General features: G+C 44.0%; 1 protein-coding gene across 4 annotated transcripts in view; it reads right to left on the bottom strand.

The window, feature by feature from the left end:
* The window catches only part of SYT6 (synaptotagmin 6), a 139,039-nt gene that overhangs the window by 66,811 nt on the left and 52,529 nt on the right, over positions 1 to 19,699 (bottom strand). For 3 of the 4 annotated variants that reach the window (XM_083746038.1, XM_083746037.1, XM_083746039.1), the window contains exons 2-3: positions 9,495 to 9,831; positions 2,733 to 3,291 (exon numbers count right to left, since the gene is read on the bottom strand). In XM_083746038.1, the coding sequence (XP_083602164.1) occupies positions 2,733 to 3,291; positions 9,495 to 9,831 (896 nt within the window). The remainder of the gene's footprint in view (positions 1 to 2,732; positions 3,292 to 9,494; positions 9,832 to 19,699) is intronic. The other variant, XM_083746040.1, reaches the window with a different exon arrangement.

Genomic DNA, 19,699 nt, shown 5'->3' with positions numbered 1-19,699 from the left:
AATTTTAACTGACAGTAGCTGCTCCTTCAAAATAAGTGCAATAAGACCTGCACCAGCAGCTGGAAGTGCCAGGGGGCTGGGACTTGCCATCATTGCTGTCCTCAGTATTTTCCTTTTGCTGTTGTTGGCCTCCCCTGGCCTTCCCTGTTCCTCTAACTTGGGACACCATTTTGGGAGGTTCCTGAAACCTGCACAGAACTACAAGATCTTTTTTGTTCACGCTTCTGGTTTTCAAAACAAGTTGCCAGGAGGAAAAGCTTTGCCAAGTCCCTCTTGGTAATCGGCAGGAGCTCTTGGCTTGCCAAAGGTATTTCCATGCAGAAGAAGTCTCCCCAAAAGCTCTATCCTATCACCTTTGTCTGGGTGTTCAAGACGCCTTATCTAAATATTAAATCTGCAAGAGTTGGAACAATGAAAGGACAATGTTTTGGCACCACCTTCAACTTGCTGGCTTCAGCAAGCTGGCTGTACCCAAGTACTTGTCATAATTTTTCATCCCATTTTACAAGGACACAGACTTTCACCCTCCCTGTTGAGGTGTTGAATGACCTACCTCTATAACAGTGGTAGGGGGATCAAAGTATCTCCTTAGCAACCTCCCAGGGCAATCATTCCAGTGGTGGGTGGGACCAGAGGCAAAAGTAGGCAGAGGAACATACGTGCCTCTTACCTTTTGTACAGTAGGCTGAATTTCAGTCACACAAACACCAGGGGTTTCTATTCCCACCTGTGCTCCTCTGCCTGTGCTGTATCCAGGCAAACAAGAGGAATTATCATAGTTCAGGGACACATTCCAGCCAGGAAAAAAGCACTCAAGGAAAACATGGGAGATCCTTCGGACCAAACAGAGAGGTCTGGGTGGCCACATTTGCCCCCCCGGCAAAATCAGTCCTCAGGCTTTAATCATGGATATGCTTAGTACTGCCCTGAAATACCTAGAAACTACCATCTGTTCTGGTTATCTTTTCTTCCATCTTATTCAACTGGCAGAGAGACATGGGAGCATATGGGTATAGACTCCTTCTCAACAAGGAGCTCTGGCCTGGTATGGCGTTAGAATGGGAATGATGCATCCATGGTCTGATGGAGATCATTAATTTTGGACCCTATCTGGTCTCAGTGCAGAATGTGGATATAGAGTAATGCACTGTTATGAGGGAGTGGGGGGGAGATGGTTAAAAGGAGAGACAAAGAAACTTGAATAACTGATTCAGCAAATCAGACTTAAAATGTATGGGAGGAACATTCTCTGTTAAGATTTGTCTGTTTCAATTGCCACTCACTAACCCTTATTAACAACTGAGAATTCAAATAGTAATGAAAAGCTCAAAATATGGCATGTAATAATATAGTTTGGCAGCTTCAGCATTTTTTAAAATAAAGCAAATGTCTAGATTTCACGGGTTGTAATACTGAATATGAGTTGGCAGTTTTGCTTAAAATGCAAGTCAGTGAAAGTCTGAGGGTGGACCCCTGTCCTTGCGGCAATATTCTCTTCCACGTACAACTTTCCCTGTATTTCCAGCCCCTCCCGTATAATTAAAGTGCAATATCCCAAGGACAAAGAAAGACACTTAAAAACAATTTATAGACTATGCAAATTGCAATGGTGATGTATTGTGAGCAGTCCCCCACCTTTTACCGCCAAAGCTGTCAGAATTTAAAGCACAGAACAGATCCTACAACCAGGAGCCAGTGCACTACTTCCAAACTGTGGCTCATGGAGAGGCCTGCCCTTGACCTTGCCTATTTTTTGAACAACAAGGAAGTTCTCATGTTTTGATTCCCTGAAACAGACATAAATCTACCCTGATATGGCCAGCCCTACCATTAGATTGCATGAGATGGAGCTATCTCCAGCTACACAACCTGCCCCACACACTCTAACACAGCCTATTGCCCTCAGGTGTGGTGGGGAAAGCTGTGCCATCGCCGGTGTGAAAGGAATCTACCAGCATCTGTATGTGGCGTTGTGGGGGGAGTTGGGCACCATATTTTCCTTTGCCTTGAGTAGCAAAATGTCTTGGCCCAGCCCTATGCCATCATCTTCCTTCCTTGCCACAATTTGACAAAACCTGGGTGTAAGTACATCTCACCCAGGATTATCAACATTGGCCTAGAAAGACCTATAAAGGAAGTGGGAGTATTGTCATGTAAATCAGACCAAGATTTTGCAAAATGAATCTCTGTTGGTGTGAACTGTGGTACCTTCACAATATTACTATTTTTAATGTAATCACCCATAACCTAGATGAATGACTGGATGTTTGAATGGATGTTAGCTCTGCTTAAACTGTTGAATGGATGTTAGCTCTGTTTAAACTGTGCACAGCTACTGATGGCTATCAACCATCAGGACTTTGCTGCATGAAACCCATTGTCCACTTCTAGGTCCTCCTGGCTCTTCTGCTCCTTCCCTTCCTGCTCGACTTCTTCTCTGTGAATGCATGCACAATGAACACAGCGAGGAACAGCATTCCAAAGAACAAGGTAAGTGAGGGGGCAGAAGGAAGGAGAAGCCAGGAGAAGAAGGGACCCATGAGGGCCCAAGGACCATTTAATACCTGAAACTGACACTGTATCATTCACACCTTCAAAAGAACACTTGGTGGTATTTCTGTGCCAAAGCTCTCATTTTAAAGTGCAGCTTGGCCTACGGAGCTACGGCAAACCCACCCAAGCATTGGTGTGCTATTGTCTCTCCACACTAATGGCAAAAGCCGCCTACTCACCGTTGTAGCATACTGAATATCCTTCCAGATGGAGGTCTCCCGAGAAAGATCCGAAGCCTCAAAGAGGTTCTCCAAGATCACCTCACCAATCATGTCATGCCGAGAAAACCTGTCAAAGTCAAAGACGCTAAGATGAAGCTTCCTATTGGTCAGCTCCTCATAGGGCACAGGAAACTGAAAGCTCTCGTCAAAGGTGGGGTTGAGCGTTTTCCTGTGCACACGGGTTTGGAACTTGCACTTCCTGTCAGGCAAGAGGTAGATCTTGACGTAGGGGTCGGAACTGCCACAGAGGTCCTTGGCAGGCAAGTCAAAGGCCTTGAGAATCCGCACAATCAGGGTCTCGTTCTCATAGTCATATTTCAAAGCGAAATTTATTTTCCCACAGTTTTTTTCTGCCTCTTTTTTAGGGTCCTCAGAGTCCACAGATTTCTGCTTGTACAGCTCTGGCTTGATCCGGCCGATGCAAGTTGGCTGCTCCGCCGCAAGTGGTAGTTCTGTACCATAGTCCACACTGGAAACATGCATCTGCCTGGGCAGGTGCCTCTTGAAGGAAATGTGCCTGCAAGAGATAAGAAAAGGCTAGTGTGTTACATGTTGGGAGAAAATTGTCCTGGGTATCTGGCCCCACTTAAGAGATAGGATGCAAAATGGGGACAGGCAGGGAGAGCGTAGGAAATATAGTACTCTCCTGTGCCCAACTACACTATAAAGTTCCATCATACCACTTTAAACAGTCATGGCCATGATTTCATGCAAAGAATCCAGGGAACTGTAGTTTGTTAAGGGTGCCAAGAGTTATTAGGAGACCCCCATTCCCCTTGTAAAGGTATAATTCCCAGAGTCAGTGGCGTAGTGTGGGGGGTGCAGGGGGGGCTGGCCGCACCGGGCGCAACATCTGGGGGTTAGGGTTTGGGGGCGCAAATCCACGGGTTAGGGGTTACTTGCCTTGCCCCGGGTGCTGACAACCTACGCTACGCCACTGCCCAGAGTTCCCTGGGAAGAGGGTGTGATTGGGAATTGTAGCTTTCTGAGGGGGAAAAGCGTATCACAACTTTCACACAGTATTTTTTAAAGCAGCCAGTTGAGAGGGAGTAGGAAGTTTTCACAACAGTGATGTTACAGGCAGTAGGCACCCCTGACTAAGCGGGTGAAACACGAGACTCCTAACTTCAGAGTCCCCACATTGCAGGGGGTTGGAGTAGATAACCCTTGTGGTCTCTTCCAACTCAACCATTATATAATTACTCTACAACTATAGTGCTGACCCTTGTAGAGCTTCTGAAGGCTTTGTCATAAATGAACTGTGTAAGCGCAAGGGAAACTGGTTTCTCGATAGCTATCATGCAAAGGGAAATAAAGAAGTGCATCTCATGCTGATCTGTGAAAAACTTTGAAAAAAACAATGTTATGGTCTTCCAGTTCTAGGAATTAAGATCCATACCAAACAGAACGCAAGGAGCCGTTCAGAAGCAAAATATTTGGAACAAGTGGTATCTTTGGCCTTGGAGACAGCATAAAAGAATGTAATTATAGTTTGTGGGAATAGGAAACACAGCTACAAGGGGCTGGTTATACTAGCCAGAAAGGAATAGCAGCACCCCTGAGAGTTCTGAGGTCTGTTTAATAAGCCCCACGGCTTGCTGTTTATGACTTACAGGAGAGGAGAAAGGAACTGCTGACCAGTGATCCAGAGTTATATGCTGCCAGCTGGGATTGCCACATATTCCAAAACCATAAAGCATTACTGCCTTGGGGAAATACTGCGTTTAAGGACTATGGGTCAATAGGAGTTTGGGGGCCTCTTGTAAGCTACATTTTTTGTGCTATGAGCCCTTAGAAAGTTACCAAAGAATCCCTGCTATTGCTGAAAGCTTCCTGTCTACTGGATTGCTTTTTCCTGTTGCTGATACGTTTACATTGAAATAAGTAGAAAAGGGAAAGGAAAGGAAAATAGAAAGACAAGAAAAGAGAGAGGGGGGGCACACAAGGTTTGCACACACTAAGACTCAATTCAATTTAAGTTTCCCTCATTTTTCCAATTTCAAATTCAGTTCTTCACATTTCCACTTCAATTTTCAACAACAACTGAACACATTTTTGCAAAGCAATTCCCCTAAATATCATGCAGTTTTGTATGTTGCTTCCACTAATATATGCATTTTTATGCACAGTTTACCATGACACATCCATTATTTTTTTTGTACCCATTCCTTGGTTGGAGAACTGCATTGCAGAATTTAGAGAAGTGCCAATTTTGAAGGATGGCTGGGCTTTTAGTTCACACGTTGTTTTGAAAAGTCCAAATTAGATAGGTACGCCTTTATATGTGAATGGAGCAAAAATTCTCTCCCATCCCTAGACCAAGAACCCTTCTCAGCTGCGGGAAGGGGAGTGCTTTTATATCCCCCATATCAGAGAAGAAAGAAAAGAAAAGGCAATGACACAAAGTCAACCACATACTTATTTTGCTTTCCCAAGATATAGCTATCTGATTGAGGGAGGATGTATTTTGATCACACCTCTGCATAGTTCTCGTAACAGCAGGACTTCTTTTCTATAATTCATATGTTCCAGCTGAACTTTTCTAATTGAGTTTGCCCAAATTACGCTTATCTTCTTTCCCTCCTTCATAATGTCTTCTGTGAGTGAGCTTAATGGATACGAATGACTAAGGAGGTTTGAAACAAAGAGTGGCAGGCATACATCTGCCAATGGCACAAAACATCAACTCGATTGCTCAGTCTCTCTCACAACTTTTATGACAGGACAGTTTTAGACATGATTTGCAGCCTCCATGGCTATGCATGAGCAGAAACTGAGAACAGGGCATGGGCCAGCCTGAGCTCAGTGACATCCTTATACTTCTCATAAAGATATTTTGGGGTCTTTGTATGACTACCGGACCATATCTGTCTCATGGCTACTTGGGCTGGGAGTAATGCCCATCTTCATTAAAGCCACCCTGCTTTCTTTGGCAAGTTGTACCAGATACTTTTGTAGCAGGTTGCAATTTGTTTGTTGTTGCATTTATCTCTCTCTTGGCCCAAGGAGATCAGAGCATCATCATGATCATTGCCGTCCTACCGCTATCTCACCATCAGTGCAAGAGGAAAGCTCCCTGCCTCAAGGAGCTTACGATCTAACACTCAACACAGAAGGAAGAAGAGAAGAAGCAGATGGTTGTAGTCCAGGGGTAAAACAGCCTTCTCATGACCCAGCTGAGAGGCAGCAGCTTGACCAAGGACATCCGGTGAGCTTTAAAGCTGAGCAAGGATTTGAGCCGAAGTTCCCCAAAAGTCAGTCCTCACACACTCTAGCCACTATAATACCACTGTACTCAGCAGGCTGGAGGATATGCAAGGTACTCAATTTACATTGCATATATTCTTACTATCAGAACTCCGTTGCAGTGAGTGAAAATGGCTACCCATTTGTCATTGTGTAGTTAATGGTTCATATTCAGTGGGGAAACACTTCATTAAAACACTCATTAACACAGCTAAGGCACACAATTAGTTTAAGTGCAATGAGCACCCAGGAAGCAAACGTGTTCTCTTGGGGCTAAGGTGGTTGACCTGGAGAGGCTGAGAAAAGCAGAAGACACTGTAGAGATCTCCAGCTCTTATGACAGCAAGTAAAGGTCTTCTGGCAGGAGGGCATCATACCAAGGCAATCAGAACACAGTTACTTGGAAAGACCCATCTCCTGAGAGATGCATCTATATCCTCTGGGGCCTTGCTGTAGTGATTCAGATATTTGTAACATTTTAGTTGGCCAATACTGATATTGCCTAATGTGGATTTTGGATTTGGCAGAAGTGTTTGTGGCTTTCTTCTTCAGAATAAATATTTCTAAGGGGAGGGGAACAAGAGAGACATTTAAAAATTATGAATGGCCAGGAAAGAGTAAATGGACCGATTTTTCTCTTTCTCTCATAATGTTATAAACTGGGCATTATCCAGTAGCATTGGTCGGCCATAGTTTCACAGACAAATGAAACATTTGTTTCATACAATACATAATTAACTATGCCATTTACAACCATGAGATCAGATTGTTCTATCATGATGGCAAAATAGAACTTTCGTATTCAGAGGCAATGTATCTCCAAAGCCCATTTGTTAGAAGACTGGCAGAAGAAAAGGACTGTTGCCTTTACACTTCTTTATAGGCTTCCCAGAAGCTAAATGCTGGACTAGCAGTGGTCTTATGGAAGGAGAAGGCAGGGGATCACAGTTCTGGGACCTTTTATAGAGCAGGAGGAATGGGATCAACTGAGATGGTATGATCAGGAGAAACTAAATTTGTTTGTGACACATTAGAAACAGAATCATAGAACTTTAGAGTTGGAAGGGACCATGAGGGTCACCTAGTCCAACCCCCTGCAATGCAAGGATCTTTTGCTCAACATGGGTCTCGAACTCATGATCCTGAGATTAAGAATCTCATGCTGAGCTATCCCAGTCAAAGAGAGAGAAAAATAAGCAGAGGATGGGTACTTCTTTCCTCTTTTTTTGAAGGCATTCCTACTTCATGCCAGCAGTTTAATAGTAACACTTCTTCACAAGATTGCTTGAACTAATTAAAAGCTTAAATGTTGCATTTCAGCTGACTGAAAATCTTGTGAAAGCTCAGTGTGTTTACAAATCTATGCAGTCATAAGCACCAGTAAGTTCAATGGAGCTTACTCCCAGATACGTATATCCATATCCTATTATGCCAAAGATATACCTTTGGGACGGTACATTTTGGGATGGTGGGTAACAGGGTCCCCACAGTGAGATATTCAGGCATTTGGAACATATGTTAAGTATTTCTAACATGCTGGTCCTAATAAATCGGACAATATGCTATGTGCTGCTGCTGCTGCTCCGTGTGTGTGTGTGTGTGTGTGTGTGTTTCAGTGGATCAAAAGAGCTACTTGCATTTTTTACTCCTTTAGCAATGGGGGCTGCCACAATGAGTTCCTACACTTTTGTATAGTTGTGAATTTTCTTGATTTTACTGCTTTATCTTTTGTAACCCACTTTGAAGGTTTTTGCAATCTAGCAGTGTATAAATGTTATAAATAAGTAAATAAAATGCACCATCACGCTACTATAGGACTAGATAGGACTATAGGACTAGGACTTGCTCTGAATCTAGAAGGCTCTTATGTTCCTGTGCCTGAAAGCAAAGGAATTGAGCAAAATTGAGCAACTCCTGCCCTCTATGGCATGGTAGACCTTGTTCTGATCAAACATGGATAAAGTCACCCGCATCTTAGCTGAAAAGACTGCCTGTAGTAGAAGACATTCAGGTCAGTGGCCCATGGGTTAGCAGGCCGTCTTCCACCTCCAGATCCTTGCAGACCCTGCCTTCCTTTGTCATGGATCCTCATGCACGGTCAGCCTTCCATCTGAGGCTACAGTGGCCCTAAGGCAGCGGCTGATCTTGAACACTGAGATGCAGCTCCCTCGAAGCCAGTGCAGTGAGTGATATGTCAATTCCATTTATCTAATTATTCCTGCTTTGAGCCACATAAGCAAGAAAGAGAGGAAAAGGCTGTAATTCTATCTGACAGTGCGCCATGTCACTGATATGTCTCCCTGCCTCCCTGAGTCCTAACAAAATTAAAGTGGCCACAAGCATATTGACAGCTTGACACAATGAGGTCAAGTCACCGTAACAGGGTTTGAATCTTTTGGCTAAGATCAAGGGCCCACAGGGAGACTGGGGAAATATGTCAGCTGGTTCACTTTCAACTCAACCTTCGGCAGAGACCAGCATGTAGTCGGGGGAGTATCCTGCAGCTCCAGGAGGTGTATGCCAGCCAAAGGTTTAGCGTAATATCCCTTTAGTGCAATTGCTCAATGATGTACAAGTGTCAAGAACATATTTAGAAAGAAGAGAATTGCTGCCGACATCTTGAGGAGTGGTGGCCCATTGCATCAAACATAAACAGGAGCCATCTTCAGATGTGGGTGGGCTTAAAGAGAGGAGGGGTCAGGGTGCACATGCAAGCCCTGCCCCACAAATCTTCATGTAATCAAGTTTAACCCCATGTAATAGGGTTCCTGGTTATGAGGAGGATTCTGACTGCATTTCAAATCTTCCTATTCACTAGTCCCCAGTCCAAGGGCCTGAAGGAATGTTGTCCTACCTCCCAAAATATTTCTGCTTCTCCTCAAGTGCGCCAATTTTGCAAATGGCAACAAAAAGGAAGAAATTCAGGGATGGGCAGAGATGTTACTTATGGGAAGAAAGATATGAGTGCAATAGCATTCTATCATTCATAACTCTCTGCATGTGGTATTCAGAGGTATTCTGCCTCTGGGTTGTATCTGGGTGGTGCCCCAGATGTTTGTCTCCTGTTTGCACACCATTGTGTCCTCTAAGCCATGACATGACAATTACTCAAACAAATCTAATTACTCTAGAACACCTTGATCAATATATACTCCTTGATGGAAACAAAAAAGGGATGGGGGGGGGGAGAGAACTTAACAACCAAACAAAAAACATAAACTTTCTTTTGAGCATATACAGCGAGCAATGAGGAAGCTCTTCACTTCATTGCAGGGGATACGCCTCTGGTTTGAGGCTGTGGGAACTGGATTGAATGGACAAGTAATAGCAAGAGAAAACTGGGTGTGGCATGCGGTGACCTTCATCAGCGCTCCCTTCTCCTCATGGAGAGTTTTCTCATCTTCAGCACCTCTGTAAAATGACCCATATTGTCTGATTCAACAGATGGCAATTCAAGGGATGCTCTGCACTCACCTGGTGGACGATGCAGGCTCTGTTGTCTGCCTCTGCATCCGTGTGCGTCTCATAAGGTGATCCTTCATGGACATCTGGACTTCTGCGGGAATATCCGGTGACGTGTGACTGATTTTCACAGCTGCCTCCAAGAAGCCCAGAGTCCCTGTGTCCTTTAGCTTGTCAGCCATGTTCTCTTTGTCGTGTTCCGCTGAGTTCTGGGAAGCGGGGGTGTTAGTCGAAATGGCCTTGTTCCTCCAGGGCACCCAGCACAGCTTCCAAAAGAGAAAGAGAAAAACTGCCACCAGGGCCAGTCCACATACAATAACTATCACTGCAAGGAGGCTGATGGAGAGCTCTAGAGGTTGGGAAAAGGCAACAGTGACAAACGGGGCAGAAAGGATCGGAGAAGAGATGGGGAAGAATGGGTGGGAAAGCAGGGAAGGAGGGAAGTAAGGGAGAAAAGAAAAGAAAAGTCTGTGAGACACCTGAAAGAACAAGGACAGGTACATTCAGAAATAGCGTCTGTTCCCTTTCATATGCTCTGCTCATGAAAAGAAAGTGTAACAAGATTCCTCAGTGAAACATTTCTCCAGAGTAGACATTCTTAACTATCCACACACCCCAAACCCTTCTGTTTCTGTTGGAATGTTGTGATTTCCTAAAACTATTTCATTACAGTTCTTGTGATGGTCTTGTTTGATATAAGCATTATAATTTTGGGAAGCTCAACTGAAATGGCCACCCAAATCACACACCAACATCGTTTCTCCTCTGATCAACAACTTCTGGCAATTCTTAAAATGTTAAGAGATCTGACTACAGGACAGACAGCACTAATGATTAGGTTTTCAAAATGTCTGGTGCCAGTGGGGCAGCCTATTGGGAATGGATGCTTCCTCACAGACCTATTGACTATTCATTCCCAGTCAGGGTCTGATAATGTGAGCTGGTGCCCTGGAAAGGATTCATGTCTGCTGCTGACTGCATTGGGAGTTTTTTTGGCAGAAGTAGTTGGCTAGTTGTTTGGTTGGGTGGCTGGGAAAGGAAAAGATCCCAACTCTACTTATTGTGGTCCCAGTCCCAGTGCTGCCCTCCCCCAGGCCATGGTTAAATAAGGGGTGGTAAGATGGATTCCGGCAAACAACCATCTGGATTAAAAATGGCCATAGCTTGATTGATTACAGATACAGGTGGAACTTCGGCTCAGGCATTGGGTGTAAATGCATTCCACGCTTCTTCCAGATGGCTGGAACAATTTCAGGGTCATGTCAAGGATTATGCTCTCCCCCCCCCCCCCCGAGTTGGGTCCATATCAGGGGAAGGAAACATCTGACACATGAGGCAAGTTAGACCAGACCAATTAGATCAGTGCAGCCATTTTTAGATGCCCACGCCCACCTGTCTGCCACCTGACATTAGAAAAAAAACCAAGATTCCTAGAAAGCTGATTTCAGTAGCCACCACTACACTCTTCAGCTTCTAAGGCATCATAGCATTCACTTGGCCATAGCTGATTAAAAATAGCACCTGAAACTTCTTAATCCTAGAAAACATGTCACTTGATACAGCCTGTAAGCAGATGCCTTTGTACTGCTCTGAAACAGGGAAGGCTTGTAATATTGCAAAAGCAAATATTAATACAGTTCTGTACAGCTCTGTCAGGTACAAAGAGTATAACACTGTTAGGGAATCTTTGGAAAACACACAGCCATTGTGCTTACGCTAACATAACTGAAACAAAGGGGGTAAGTAGAGTTTAGGTCTCTATATCTTAGCTGTCTCTTGTAATCCACCTTGATCTTATAAGAAAGGGTAGGATGGAAATTTTAGTGATAGAATTCTGAACTTGGAAACAACAAAATCAACATGTCAAATAGATGCTGGAAACAAGATGCCTCCATACATAATTTGTTATTATTATTATTTAATTGCTGAAGTACCTCTTGGAGAAGAAATAATGAGGGGAAGGTTGTCATTGAAAGATTAGCACTTTGACATCCAATAGTGTTTTTTATTTTCTAAAAAGTAGTGATGATGATGATGCAGTTTTTAAAGCTGAAGTAAAGTGGATTTTTCTGTGTTAGAAAATGTTGGTGAAATCTGGAAAAAAAACCATTCCTCTATGCAAAAAAGCAAATATACTGTTGGAAGTGGCTGGCTTCCTCCCAGGAGAGCACATGGTTTGCAGGTCCCAGGTCCCAAGTTCAATCAAGACAGTGTAAACGATTCTAAGTTAGATCCAAAGTGTAGGTCAGGTTCCTCTGTGCACATGCTTCCTAAATTCCTATGCAATCTGAAGTTACCTGGCATGCAGCAACATCAAGGAAATGGATTGGGGCAATAATACAAGGAAATACAGCCATATTAGCTGGCAAAAGCCAGTTCTCTGGGCCAATCCCACTACTGGACAATGCAAAGCAGTTGTTTCAAACGGAATTTTTTTGGCATCATTAAGGGTAGGCAAATGTCAGTTATTTAAGTTATGATACTTTTCCTCTCAGGAGGCACCATTTTGCATTTCCACTGGATAAGCCAAAATATCTTGGGCCCGTTCTGAGGTCTGGCCACACATGCCACAGAATGAAGCACAAATGGAATTGTGGATGGAATTGAATTCCCACTCCATCCATAGGTAAATTCAGACGGCAGGTGGGGAACACCACTTCTTTAAAACAAGACATGGAGGAATATTCCCCCATGGAGTTTTCTTTTTTAAACAAAAGCTCTCTGCAAATAGATAAAACTACCACACCAGCCATTTGCTCAGAATTTTCCATCTTCTTTATTTATTTCGAAAGGTATTCTAACCATAGGAGACGTGGGTGGCGCTGTGGGTTAAACCACAGAGCCTAGGACTTGCCAATCAGAAGGTCGGCGGTTCGAATCCCCGTGACGGGGTGAGCTCCCGTTGCTCGGTTCCAGCTCCTGCCCACCTAGCAGTTTGAAAGCACGTCAAAGTGCAAGTAGATAAATAGGTACCGCTCTGGCAGGAAGGTAAACGGCATTTCCATGCACTGCTCTGGTTCACCAGAAGTGGCTAGTCATGCTGGCCACATGACCCAGAAACTGTATGCCAGCTCCCTCGGCCAATAAAGTGAGATGAGCGCCGCAACCCCAGAGTCAGTCACGACCGGACCTAATGGTCGGGGTCCCTTTACCTTTACCTTTATTCTAACCATAACTGTCTAAAAATCACAACCTTCTCTTGTCAGCTGAATGCAATACCACAGCTATTTTCTGACTTACCCCTGATGCTTGGTTCCTGGTAAATGTGGCTTTTAATTAATTACCAACCTTCCTTCTGCAGGAGACTCAGTCAACCAGCATGAATCTTACCACACCTAAGTTTTATTTGTTTTGGGATATTTATAAACCACCCTGGGGAGGCTGATTACCCAATGAATGGTAATATACCCATTTTAGAAATTGATTCATTAACTAGAAGCCAATGCACAGTGCGACCCTTACAAACCCTCTACACCCAGGGTTAATCAATTTATGGCTCTAGGCAGATTCTCCCGAAGGACTCTGAGCTATCTGTTCACACATAGCCATATGGTAATGGTAGTAAAGAAGCACTTTTAGGAGTATAATGATCTGCTGTATGAGGAAGATATTTTTCCTTAATTTACTTATGTCTCGAACTATAAATATGGATGATCTTACATCTGTTTGCAAGGTGCCTGGGTCTTATTCTTTTAAACAGCTTCCTTGTGCACTGAAAAGTGCTCCATCCTCCTCAGAACAGCAATTTAAAAAGGAACCACTCCAAATCTATCCTTATTAGATAGCTGAGCCTGTATCAGACTCTCTAGGCAGCTCACATCTGTTCTTCATTAGAGCTGTTATGAAAATAACCCTTGAAATATGCTTTTCTTTTCAATGCAAGTATTCCCTACCAGGACTGCTCCATTTGATCACAGGTTTCATTTAGGAACTAGCTATAATTAAAATATTAGCACTGAGTATTGAAGAAAGCGATAGAAGACATGACATGAACTTAAATTGTCATCTTAATGAACATAAAAGCCAAATTTCTTTATTACCATAAAGAAGTGACAATAGATCTAGTTGGATTGCTTGGTTTTGATCTGAGATCTGGCAGGATAAGTAACACAATCCATGTGTTACAAGCCAGCTTGGAGAGGGCTTGTTTTTCAGTTCTGGCTCAGAGCACAGTCTTGGCATAATCCAGTCTTATGAACAATTTACCATTAGCAGAAGCTCGATAGAGAAATGTCAGAATACGCTTTGCACCAGTCCTTTTAGTTCAAAAACTGGAGAAGAACATGTCTTCCCATTGTTCAGTTAAACACCCAGGGTGCCAGCTGTTTTCTAAGTATTTCCGTGACTAGCTAGAAATCAGAAGATGGAAGTTGATGGGTACTTTTGTGGCTGAAGACTTGCACCAGCTGTTGCTTTCTTCCGTTAGACCCATATAAATGCCCCTATTTGAATACAAGCCCCTTCATCTGCACCACAGCCTGGGGCCACCTCAGTGAGAGGATGTCTTTTTGTTGCCTCACTTAATAATGAATAAGACTGCATAAGATAAACAGTGGAGGTTCCCCAAGAGACTTGGCTAATTGCATTCTCGGCATAGCACAGGCACCACTTTCTGCTGCATGGAGAGCTAAGCCCTGGAAGGGTTCCCAATGTTCTCAGTTATCAAATACAGCTTCAGTAGAACTTGGATGACTTGAAAGAGCAGCCTGATCCTCCCCGTATTTTGCTCTGCAAAAAAGTTACTGGGAAGGGGGAAATGTTTTCCTCTGCCAGAAGTCTATGGCTCTGAGATCTAATGCCAGAGGAAAAAATTATACATATGCACATTAATATTAGTGTCAACCAAGGAGTTTTCCCTCTCCCCATCCCCTCAATGTGTGTCCCCAGAAAGCATCTATATTCTTATTACAATTAGTCATGTAAATGTTGTTGTTGTTTAGTCGTTTAGTCGTGTCCGACTCTTCGTGACCCCATGGACCAGAGAACGCCAGGCACCTCTGTCCTCCACTGCCTCCCGCAGTTTGCTCAAACTCATGCTGGTAACCTCGAAAACACTATCCAACCATCTCGTCCTCTGCCGTCCCCTTCTCCTTGTGCCCTCCATCTTTCCCAACATCAGGGTCTTCTCCAGGGAGTCTTCTCTTCTCATGAGGTGGCCAAAGTACTGGAGCCTCAGCTTCACAATCTGTCCTTCCAGTGAGCACTCAGGGTTGATTTCCTTCAGTATGGAGAGGTTTGATCTTCTTGCAGTCCATGGGACTCTCAAGAGTCTCCTCCAGCACCATAATTCAAAAGCATCAATTCTTCGGCGATCAGCCTTCTTTATGGTCCAGCTCTCACTTCCATACATCACTACTGGGAAAACCATAGCTTTAACTATACGAACCTTTGTTGGCAAGGTGATGTCTCTACTTCTCAAGATGCTGTCTAGGCCTGTCATTGCCCTTCTCCCAAGAAGCAGGCGTCTTTTAATTTCGTGGCTGCTGTCACCATCTGCAGTGATCATTGAGCCCAAGAAAGTAAAATCTCTCACTACCTCCATTTCTTCCCCTTCTATTTGCCAGGAGGTGATGGGACCAGTGGCCATGATCTTCGTTTTTTTGATGTTGAGCTTCAGGCCATATTTTGCGCTCTCCTCTTTCACCCTCATTAAAAGGTTCTTTAATTCCTCCTCACTTTCTGCCATCAAGGTTGTGTCATCTGCATATCTGAGGTTGTTGATATTTCTTCCGGCAATCTTAATTCCGGCTAGGGATTCATCCAGCCCAGCCTTTCGCATGATGAATTCTGCATATAAGTTAAATAAGCAGGGAGACAAAATACAGCCTTGTCGTACTCCTTTCCCAATTTTGAACCAATCAGTTGTTCCATATCCAGTTCTAACTGTAGCTTCTTGTCCCACATAGAGATTTCTCAGGAGACAGATGAGGTGATCTGGCACTCCCATTTCTTTAAGAACTTGCCATAGTTTGCCGTGGTCGACACAGTCAAAAGCTTTTGCATAGTCAATGAAGCAGAAGTAGATGTCTTTCTGGAACTCTCTAGCTTTCTCCATAATCCAGCGCATGTTTGCAATTTGGTCTCTGGTTCCTCTGCCTCTTCTAAATCCAGCTTGCACTTCTGGGAGTTCTCGGTCCACATACTGCTTGAGCCTTCCTTGTAGAATTAATCATGTAAATAATGACACACAAAAACAACCCCAGAAGTCTGAAGGGGTAAACAATGCTAGACATTTGCTGCTGATGCAGACATCAGCACCTGGGGCTGAGCAACTATTTCAGACTATAAGGGAACATGTAGGGCTTACTGACTGTGTCTTCCCAAGGCTCATCCCTATGGGCTGGATTCCTGACAGGAGTTCTCTTTTCATCATTTACACAAAACTCAATAGGCCAGGAGCAAGCCAGACAGCACTGCATCAAATTGGCAAGTTAACTGAAAGCGAAAAATGGCCATCTTAATGGCATTTGTTGTGCAAGAGATGATTACTAACACAGGTCAGTTCTGGTTAGCACTCCCTTATGTGCAATCTAATGTGGAACAGATTACCTGCCTTGCAACATATGGGAATCTGCCGCGATACCGTAGAAGTGTGTCTGCAGAGGGGGCACTCATGTTACAGATCAGCTCTCAGATTAGGAACTAGGGCAAAAGCAGGTAAGTCTATGAGCCTTCTTCCACATGAACACCGATGGTAGCCCCTGGACTCATATGCTGGTGCACCGTCCACAGTTGTCCCCACCCACCATGTAGTAAGGGAGAGAGGCTAGCACTTGCACAGATGGACACTGTTTCATAGCCGCCAAACCCCCAAACAAACCATGTGCTGGTGTGCCCAGAGGACCCCATCATGAAAACTGCACCACTCTTTCTGCGCCTCTCAAGCATGTTACTTTCTCAGCAACCAATCAATGCTTCACCCCATCCAAGTGCCCCTGCTTTAAAGCTAGATGGTGCCAACTTTATTACAGAGCTGGACCATCCATGGAGGTGTCACATCAGCCTCTGAGAGTGCAAAATCCTCACAAACCCCTGCTCTAGAGGCTTGTTTGCCTTTTCCTGCAGCATGTGGAACAGCCCCCTTTCCTGAATCACCTTGATGCATCTCACCAAACACCCTTCTTGTCCCCTAGACGTACTGATGTTCATGGCCCCCATTCTCTCCTGGCAGCACACTATAATTTTGGATGACTGCAGGCTGCAATTCTGTGAGTTTTAAATTTGTACACACAGTAATTGCACTTGATCACATTCATGCTCTCTCTTTACTACCAGTCCCTTTCATTTGTTTAGCTTTTGCGCTGCATCACATGTTTTCAGCGGGGATCTTCTGATTTAATGCAATCTCATAAAATGACATAGATACTGATGATGCTATTTGAATAATTAATAGTAATTTGATCACATTACCCACTCTAGCTGCAATCATTCTATCTAGCTATACATTCTTGATCTTGCTGAATTCATGGTCTTGGCCAATGTTCTATAGCATCAAAGTACAAGCAATTCATAACAAATGATTTAATGTGCCTCTTCTCTCTTTGGTCAATTAAACCTGAAGTGCAACTGATCTGAGGGCCCCTACAAAATATGTGAGATAGGGATTCTCTAGGTCTATGAAGATTTGACACAAAGAGATACTGTACTCACTTGTGCTTATAAAGGTAAAGGTAAAGGTACCCCTGCCCGTACGGGCCAGTCTTGACAGACTCTGGGGTTGTGCGCCCATCTCACTCAAGAGGCCAGGGGCCAGCGCTGTCCGGAGACACTTCCGGGTCACGTGGCCAGCATGACATTGCTGCTCTGGCGAGCCAGAGCCGCACACGGAAACGCCGTTTACCTTCCCGCTGGTGAGCGGTCCCTATTTATCTACTTGCACCTGGAGGTGCTTTCGAACTGCTAGGTTGGCAGGCGCTGGGACCGAGCAGCGGGAGCGCACCCCGCCGCAGGGATTCGAACCGCCGACCTTTCGATTGGCAAGTCCTAGGCGCTGAGGCTTTAACCCACAGCGCCACCTGCGTCCCTCACTTGTGCTTATATTAACATGCTAATTTGCTTGCAGACATTATGTAACATTTCCTTAAATGCCTCTTCCTTTCCTTGTTTCAACTTCTTTTTCTCCTAGATTAGTCACCACCTTTTGGAATGCAGATTACTCTAGTTGTCCATTGGATCTCCAGCCTTTATAAAGTTTGGTAGATAGAGCTTCCTGGGAGAAGATTTGGATCAGACTATGGTGTTGGGAGTTGGGTAACCGTCCCCCCCCCCCGTTAACCGTCCCCCCCCCCCGTTTTCTCAGTGAAAATCACCTCTCCTCCTTAAATTGCTATTTGCTCCATTATAGGAAATATATGTGTAATGTACATAGTTGTGCATGTAAGTTTTCTTTAATGGAACACATGGCAAATGGGAGGGCGTTTACCGTACTAAGAAATCTGGGGGGACGGGATGTTAAAGGATTAATCTCCCACCCCAGCACTGCAGTCCTAGTCCACATCAAGTTCTAAAATTGCTGTTTGTCAAAAGACAAGAAACTGATTATTTGTTCACAGATGTTCATTATATTGTTTAGTTTGTTCCTGGCATGTAATAGGCATTTTGGCCCTAACTGGGGGGGGGGGGGAGTCATAGATAAGTGAGTTTCCAAATACTCTGCAGTTTCAGAATGAGGAACAAGGTACAGATTGTTTCCATTGCAGAAAATGGAAAGTAGACGTTCCGAGCACTCGCTCAGAATACATCACTCCAAAAGAAGTTGCTGCGTTGCATGAAACATTTTGCTAAGCCTTTTCTATTTATGCCATAGAATTACGTAGCATGTCGAAAGGTGCTAGCTTGCACATTATACCTTTAATGAAAAACCTTCAGAAATGATCCATTGAGGCCTCAGCGAACCGCGGTGCTGATAAGAGATGGATCTCAGCCTCTGCTGCCCATTTATGTACCAGCATTGGCAGCAGTCTGGACAGGATTTAGGGGCCCTCTTATGCATGAACTCCTGATTTCCATCTGGCACTCCTCATAAAACATGAGAAGATCAGGAGCTAACAGAAAAAGTGCCTGTCTCAGAAGAACGCTCATTTATAACAAGATGATATTAAATTATCTGGCACTTAACTTGTCTTTTCAAACTTATGGCTGCTTTCAAATGTCCTCATAAAGAAGGAGGCAACCCGATATAGAAGACCCAGCGTCCTGCCCGATACTCTACATGTTGAGGAAAGCTATCTCTTTCCCTTTCTCCCAGTAGGAGTCCTTATAGCAGACTCAGAGCAAACGAATTATCTAAAGTTTCCATATTGAAATGGAAGTATTATCGTCATTATTAATAAATCCTCCTCCCCCAGCCATTTTAGCTTGATTGTAAGCCTGAGATCAGAGAGTGACTTACTAGTGATCCTGTAAGGCACTCTGGGAGTCTTCTCGACGAATGAGAGGGGTAAAAATAAAAAATAAAAAATGCAATACATACATGCATAATCATTAAACACCTAAATAAAAACTAGAAGTCATTCAATACATACATTTTAATATTAAGCTTGTAGAGTTATTTCTCATCTTTAGGCACATCTGTATGTGAGTAGGCACATGGTAGGGGGACAGTGAAGGCAAGCATGCTGAACTTTATACCCTGTTCTGTTCTGATTACCCTCCAAATGCTGGAAGGAGATATTCTGCAGCGGGATGATTTCTGCAATCATAGAGACTCCCTGCACATTTTAGAATCCTGAAAAAAATCATAGGTGTGAAGGAGTTTCCCTGCTTCACAAGTTTCCCCTTGTCCCACCTTGGGAGTTCAGAGTTCTCATCCCTGCCCGGCCACTGACACCTGTTTATTCACAAACCACATCCCTGAAAGTGGCTAAAATGCATCTGAGTAAACACATATAGGGCCATACTTTAAGAATAGTTCTAAGTGAGTTAAGAATCACATGGAGCAGTAGAGCAGGACTGTTCCCACTGCCCCCACTGTTGGACATGAGCTGTGATTCCTGCATTGCAAAGGGTTGGATCCATAGCTGTCAATTTTCCCTTTTCTTGCGAGGAATCCTATTCGGAATAAGGGAATTTCCCTTAAAAAAATGGAAATGTTGACAGCTATGGTTGGATCAGAAGACCCTTTAGGTCCCTTCCAATTCTATAATTCTCTGTTTCTATTACTCACTCCTGTCCCTACTTTCAGGGTGAATGTCTGTAGAGGGGAGCTTGCTGTACAT

The sequence above is a fragment of the Podarcis gaigeae genome, assembly GCF_964106915.1.
Source record: "Podarcis gaigeae genome assembly, chromosome: 6".
Lineage (NCBI taxonomy): Eukaryota > Metazoa > Chordata > Lepidosauria > Squamata > Lacertidae > Podarcis > Podarcis gaigeae.
Note: the sequence above shows the minus strand (reverse complement) of the source record. Positions and strands in the feature narration are given on the sequence as shown.